The following is a 6,601-nucleotide window of genomic DNA, read 5'->3' as shown; positions in this document are numbered from 1 at the left end:
TTCATTTTAATAATCTATAAAGGAAAAAAAAAGTAATCTAACTCCAACAGTTAAGAACGGGTTTGGAAGACAATTGGAGGGGGGGGAGATGAAGATCTTACGTGTAAATGGAGGGTGGCCGGCTTGTATTTTTAGTATTTTACATGTATTATATGTAATTAAAATATAAGCAAAAGTTTTACCGAGTGAGATTAATTATGAGAGATTGTACCTTTGAGGGGATGTTTCTGAAATTTGGGCCATCTTTCTTTCTCTCTCTGCCAGTGGGATCAAGGTTCAACCATTTTCATTGGCAGTGTTTCTTACTTCCCTTTGAACCAGTTTTTATCGAGTCCATAATACCTGAGGATGATGAGGGTTACCTTACCATGAAAGAGAGAAATGGATGAAAAAGCTGATACTACTATTTACTATTACTAAAGCTGAACACATGTTTTATAGCCTTTAAACCCAAAGCTGATCAATATAATCATCAAACCCTAACAACAAAAAACCAATCCTCCCCTTCTCTCCTCTCCATGATCTCTTAGCTTTCTTTTCTTTTTTGTTTCCTTTTTCGTCTTCTTTTTAAATAAAGACTGTTCAACTTTGCAGAGTCAGAAAATTAAAAATATATATTGCCTTGGTATCTTTGGGGTTATATTAAACTAGTTAATCGCTCGCACCAAGAAGAGAGCTTTTGGTGGAATAATTACTCTACTCATGTTGGCCAATAACTCTTGTTCCTCACTTCCTTCCTCGGAGCCATTTTCGTGCTTAGAGAATGGCACTACTAATATCAATAAGAGGAAAAGAAGACCCGCAGGAACACCAGGTACGTATCATATCATATTCATATATATATATATATATATATTATATATCCAACATTAAATTCATATATATAATTGTTTTTTTTCATGATTGCTTTTCTTTGGGTCGTAAGTAGAATGAATATGCATATAATATACATGGGGTTGGGGTTTGGGTTTGTTATGTAGATCCAGATGCGGAAGTGGTTTCTTTGTCGCCTAAAACGCTGCTAGAATCGGACCGATACGTGTGTGAGATCTGCAATCAAGGATTCCAGAGAGACCAAAACCTACAGATGCACAGGAGGCGGCACAAGGTTCCATGGAAGCTGCTGAAGAGGGAAACACCAGTGGTGAGGAAGCGGGTCTTCGTTTGCCCGGAGCCCACTTGCCTACACCACGACCCTTGCCATGCTCTCGGCGATTTGGTTGGGATCAAGAAGCACTTCAGGAGGAAACACAGCAACCACAAGCAATGGGTCTGCGATAAATGTTCTAAGGCCTACGCCGTTCAATCTGATTACAAGGCTCATCTTAAAACCTGCGGCACCAGAGGCCATTCTTGTGATTGCGGCAGAGTATTTTCAAGGTTTCTTTTTTTGGTTTTCCTTTTCACATACACACACATACCATAATTAAATATCTCCATTCCTTTTTTTGTCCTCAAAAAAGTAATCAACAGTGTTTTAGATCTATACTAAAATTTTGCCGGTGTTTTTGCATCTTTTGGTGGTACATATTCTGAAGCAAAAGAAGACCATGATTACATGTTGAATTCTCTCTCAACCTGGTCCCTTTTCTCATGACTTGAGTTTTGACTTGGAAAGCATAAAAGCAAACAAAGATAGAAAGAAAAATACTGTATATACATCACTTTGTTTTTTGACTGATGGAACTTTAATCCACTACTTAAAAACTTGTTTATAGGCAGCTCAACACATTTCCCGAAGATCAGTTCCCGTTGGTGGTGTGATTGTTCGTTTCAAAACCCCATAACACATCTTTATTTCATGTGACTGTGTATGTCCTGAATGATTTGCTTTCAGTTTATCTTGTTTTTTTTTTTTAGTATATAAATTCTCTCCTACTATTTTTCTATGCAATTCATAGATTTCAGTGTTACTTTCTTTATTATATCAATTAATATTATATTTATATGTAAATGTATTATTAAATAGTACTTGAAAGGGTTTGATGATCTCCTCTTTTTCCTTGTTTCTTCACCAATAAAGACATACACATACTACTAGATGAAGCCATTTGAATAAATCTGACTCATTTTTATAATTAAGTTTTCCTTTCTATGTTTATAGAGTTGAGAGTTTTATTGAACATCAAGATGCTTGCCATATGGGGCGTGTAATACGGCCAGAATCACAAGGGGTGCAGTTGGCTTGCTTGTCACGAACAGCTTCAAGCCCCAGTCCCTCCAATGATACCAATTTCAGTACAGCTCCTTGCCCTTGGCCTAGTTTGGCGTTACCGAAGACAAAGGATGCCATGTTCTTGAGCCCTACAAAATATCATAATTCCCCTAAAAATGCGCTCTCCCACAATTTGGAGCTTCAACTCTTGACCACATCAAATCCCAGTGAGGTATCAGTTTCACCCAAAAAACATGATAACGATCCAACCCACTTACAACTCTCAATCGGCTCGTCTGATATTGGGGACAAAGTTGAATATTCAACAGTTACTTGTACACACAAGGATGCAAGCAACAAATCAGGTCATCATGAGAAACAAGCACCCCAGCCGTTAAGAGTGGCAATGGAGGAGAAAACTTATGCTGAAGAGGCAAGACAGGAGGCGAAAAGGCAGATTGAAATAGCTGAGCAAGAGTTTGCAAAGGCAAAGAGAATCCGGCAACAAGCACAAGCTGAGTTAGAAAAGGCTCAAGCCTTAAAGGATCATGCAATAAAGCAAATAAACTCCACCATCCTTCAAATTACTTGTCATGCTTGCCAGCACCAATTTCAAGCAAGAACACCACCCGAAGAGAACTCCCTTGTTGCGAGTTACATTTCATCAGCGGTAACAGAAGGTGAAGTTGAAAACGATATTCAAACAAGTCTTACAAAGGCGACTAACACATAAACCCATCTAAACATATCGCACCTGTACTTCATCAACTTATTTTTCTTACTTTCATTCATACTCTATCTACTGATAGACCAAAAAATATAATATTGTTGTATTAATTTGATAAGGTTGGAGTTTGGTTAGTGGAGTGCTGTACCCTGGAATTTGTGTGATGTAATTTGTTCATTAATTTGATTACATTAATGGAAGTTGTGTAGTGTTGGGTTTTGTTGGTAAAGTGTTGCAGGGTAATAATAAAGGTGATTCACAAGCATAACTGTTGTTCATTAGGTTTTTTGCTACTCTCAACTATTACATTGGTTGGATTTGGATTTTGTGATTGGACTACTATTTGAAGATCTCTGTAGGAGTCAGCAAATGGAGGTGGCCTGGCCTGGCCTTGCAAGGCATTGAAGAATACTACTGACGAATGTGTAGTATGCAACCTAAAAGCTTTGATAAAAATCAGAACAAAATAAAAGCAAGAGAGAGAGAGAGGAATCTGATGGTCCTTTTCCAACAGCTGCATGCACTCTGAGACTGCAATGGTCATCTCAAATAAATGGTAAATTCAAAAGCCACCATGTTTTTCAGTGCCGCGGTTGCATTGGTTAATGACAGACTCAGTCGTCCCTCTCAACGCATCCAAACACGCAGACACAAACAAACTCCATTGATTATCTCTCTCCCTCTCTCTCTCTCGGGGCCATAGGGGTGGGGGGCAGTGGGTTGTTCAGAACAAGAGTACCATCTTCCCATTTAGGAAGAGACCACCCATTGCTTTTCAGGTCAGTCGGAAGATAATAATAATAATAATAATTACTCAGGGTCCTATCGCTGTTATCTTATCTTTTTCACCATTTCAACCCCAAAACCAAAGCCGAACCGCATGGCTAAATAAAGCTGAAACCCTTTTCGATTATGTTACACTAGTAAGTAGCCTTGTCTTTCTTCTCTTCTGACTCGCAATTATTTCTCTTTTGGCTTTTGCTGCAAAACAAACACTACTAATTTATTAGTAGTATACACTTCAGAGTTTGTTTGGTAGGAAGTTAACTTAATAGATGATCACCCAGAAATTAGCTTTAAAGCGTTGGCATTGCATGCGTAAGAAGCACAGCTTCATCAGTTTTCATACTGTATTTTGCGGAGGCAGGTAGGGACGGGTGTCTCGATCGGAATTTACTAGTACTTTTATGCGTAACCTTGTAGACACCATACCTTGTTTCCGCTCCTTACTCCATTTAATATCGACTTGGCCCAACTTGGAACTTCTTTGGAGCCACTCCATAAATTTTGAAACCAGCGGAAGCCTTGATCTAGAGGCCAGACCCAAGACCCAATTATAGTCTGAAAATATTTAGTTGTTTTTTGGGGCCGAAGATGAGTATGTTTTCTTTTTTTCTTTTATATTACATGTTTAGGGTTAGTCGTTGACACTTCTAATAATATCATTTTTAAAGTTTAAACTTGAATCTTTCACTAAAAAAGTAATATGTTTTATTACTGCATCTAACACTTTTTTATGCCGTAAATGAGTATTACAATTAAGCTATTCAATATTTGAAAAGTGATGAAAGTTTTTTCATTTTAAGAGTTTTGTAATAAAGAGATTTGAGTTGGTACATTACAAGATAATTGGAGACAAATTCACATAAGAAAATGTTTAGATTTTTCGAAAAAGGAAACAACATTTTTAAATATTTTTATATAAAATCTATAAAAAATAATTTAAACCAAAATAAATATCAAATAACATCAACATATAATGTCAGTTAAACCTAAGACATTAAGGTTTCTAGAGCTTCATTCTTAGCATTTCAACCAAAGTCTTATTTATTTTTTATATAAATATTTAATAAATATAATTTTACATAAATTTGTTCACTCGGATACCATAATATAGTTATGTATAAATTGAAAATAAACCAAATGTTGAAAATTTATCAAATTTTAAAAATTTTGAATGCATCACATTAGGGGCATTCGATTGGATCGAGTCAAATCGAGTGAAAAATTTTGAGTTAATCGAGTTTATGAGTATTATTTTATTCTCCTAACTTGGTTTAAATTTTTTTAATCGAATAAAGTAAAATGAAATTCGAGTCGAATCAAATTGAGTGAAATTGCTCAAGTTGAATTAAAAAATTGAACATGTCAAATTAAAATCTTAGTATAGTATAACTAATTCCATGTTAGAACACATAAATTTGAAACCTTTTCAAGAGCAATATAATAAAAAAAATACTTTAGTATGATAAACTTGAATCACTAATTAACTTATTTAGGTCCAAAATTATTATTTTAGAACATTTTTAACTTTCTTTATATATTCTTTAGATGATTTTTTTAAAAATATAAATTTTTTAAAAATATAAATTTTAGAATTTTTTATAAATATTTGAATTTTAAAAATTATTTTAATTCTTTCTTATAATTTTTATTGAGAGAGACCAATTTGCTCATTTTCAAAATTGATAGGGATCAAAGAAGTATTTACACAAATTCGTTATTTAAATTATTCGAGTTATTCGAATTGTAAAATTCTAACTTGACTAGAACTCGAAACTTGAATTGCTTATTCGAGTTGACTCGAATAATTCGATTCAATTAACTTGAAATTCAATTTTTATTTTCTTTTATTTTTTTCAAATCGAATCTTACTCACATCTACCTCATATAACTCATTATCAATGCACTACAAAAAAAAAATTAACTTTTCATCACTTTTCTTGTGTGACTTTTAACATGAACAGTACCACTATTAGTGACTTTGAATAAACATCATGGTAAGCCATTACGGTGACTTTTGTTGCGAAAGAGGAAAGTAAAGAAAGTAACGGCAAATGATGTTTTAGAACGTCACGAAAAAAGGAACTTTTCGAACGCTTTAAAGATATTTTATGATGCTTTGAAACCTTACCAATGAAAAATGGGGACATTAACCCCAGACCATATACCCTGCTAATATATTTGATCATACTCAAGGCATTATCTTATTAATTACACTATAGAATTCGAACATTTAATATTTTCTTACTACTAAAATTATTTATTTATTTACTTTTATAATAAACATACAGTTAAAAATATTATAATATATAATTTTAGGGATGAGAATCTTGTATTGTCAAAATAAGAAATAATATCATATTTGGTACAATGTTAATTGATGACATGATCAATACATATGACCCACTTAAAAAGTGACACATGACAATCAATATCATATTTTTCATCTTTTTAATTCTATCAAGAACTCGATAATAAATATTCCCTTAACTATTTTAAATAGAAAAAAAAAAGAAAAGTAAAAGAAATTATTCACTTAACTTTAATTACTAGGTAACAAAAAAAAATCATTAGGTTGGATCAAAACTAGAGTTCTCCATGCCCGAGTCACCTAGCTAGGCCTGAAGATTCACTCGAAAAGTGAGAGGATTTGAGTAAAAATATAGGCCCAAAAAATGGGCTTAGGAAAAAAAATAAGGCCCGTTTAGAAAATAGGTCGGGCCTCGGGTGAGGTATTTTTGGTCCAAGTCTGGTCTGGCCCGAATTTGTAAAAGAAAACTTTTGTTGTTTTGTTATTATTTTCTCATTGTTTTGCTACCATTTCACAATTATGTTGCTACTATTTTGCTGTTATTTTTTGAATAATATATAACTTTTGTTTTATTATTAATTTTGTTACTATTTTAGAGGCATTTACTTGTTAAGTTGCACCTATT

The 6,601-nt window shown here is 33.7% G+C and overlaps 1 protein-coding gene across 1 annotated transcript; it reads left to right on the top strand.

Annotated features, from left to right (window-relative positions):
• The first annotated feature begins 220 nt into the window (after nucleotides 1-220).
• LOC107908435 (zinc finger protein SHOOT GRAVITROPISM 5) lies at nucleotides 221-3,101 on the top strand. The gene is made up of 3 exons (XM_016835597.2): nucleotides 221-814; nucleotides 981-1,380; nucleotides 2,105-3,101. The coding sequence occupies exons 1-3, from the start codon at nucleotides 703-705 to the stop codon at nucleotides 2,886-2,888; spliced, it is 1,296 nt and encodes a 431-aa protein (XP_016691086.1). The 5' UTR covers nucleotides 221-702; the 3' UTR covers nucleotides 2,889-3,101.
• The last annotated feature ends 3,500 nt before the right edge of the window (nucleotides 3,102-6,601 follow it).

Source organism: Gossypium hirsutum, chromosome D02 (assembly GCF_007990345.1).
Source record: "Gossypium hirsutum isolate 1008001.06 chromosome D02, Gossypium_hirsutum_v2.1, whole genome shotgun sequence".
Lineage (NCBI taxonomy): Eukaryota > Viridiplantae > Streptophyta > Magnoliopsida > Malvales > Malvaceae > Gossypium > Gossypium hirsutum.
The sequence above is the reverse complement of the archived record's forward strand: the minus strand, read 5'-3'. Positions and strand labels throughout refer to the sequence as shown.

Coding starts and splice junctions, on each gene's coding strand:
- LOC107908435 (XM_016835597.2), top strand. CDS start 703: ATGTTGGCCAATAACTCTTGTTCCTCACTTCCTTCCTCGGAGCCATTT. Junction 815..980: donor AAGACCCGCAGGAACACCAG/GTACGTATCATA, acceptor TTTGTTATGTAG/ATCCAGATGCGGAAGTGGTT. Junction 1,381..2,104: donor TGCGGCAGAGTATTTTCAAG/GTTTCTTTTTTT, acceptor CTATGTTTATAG/AGTTGAGAGTTTTATTGAAC.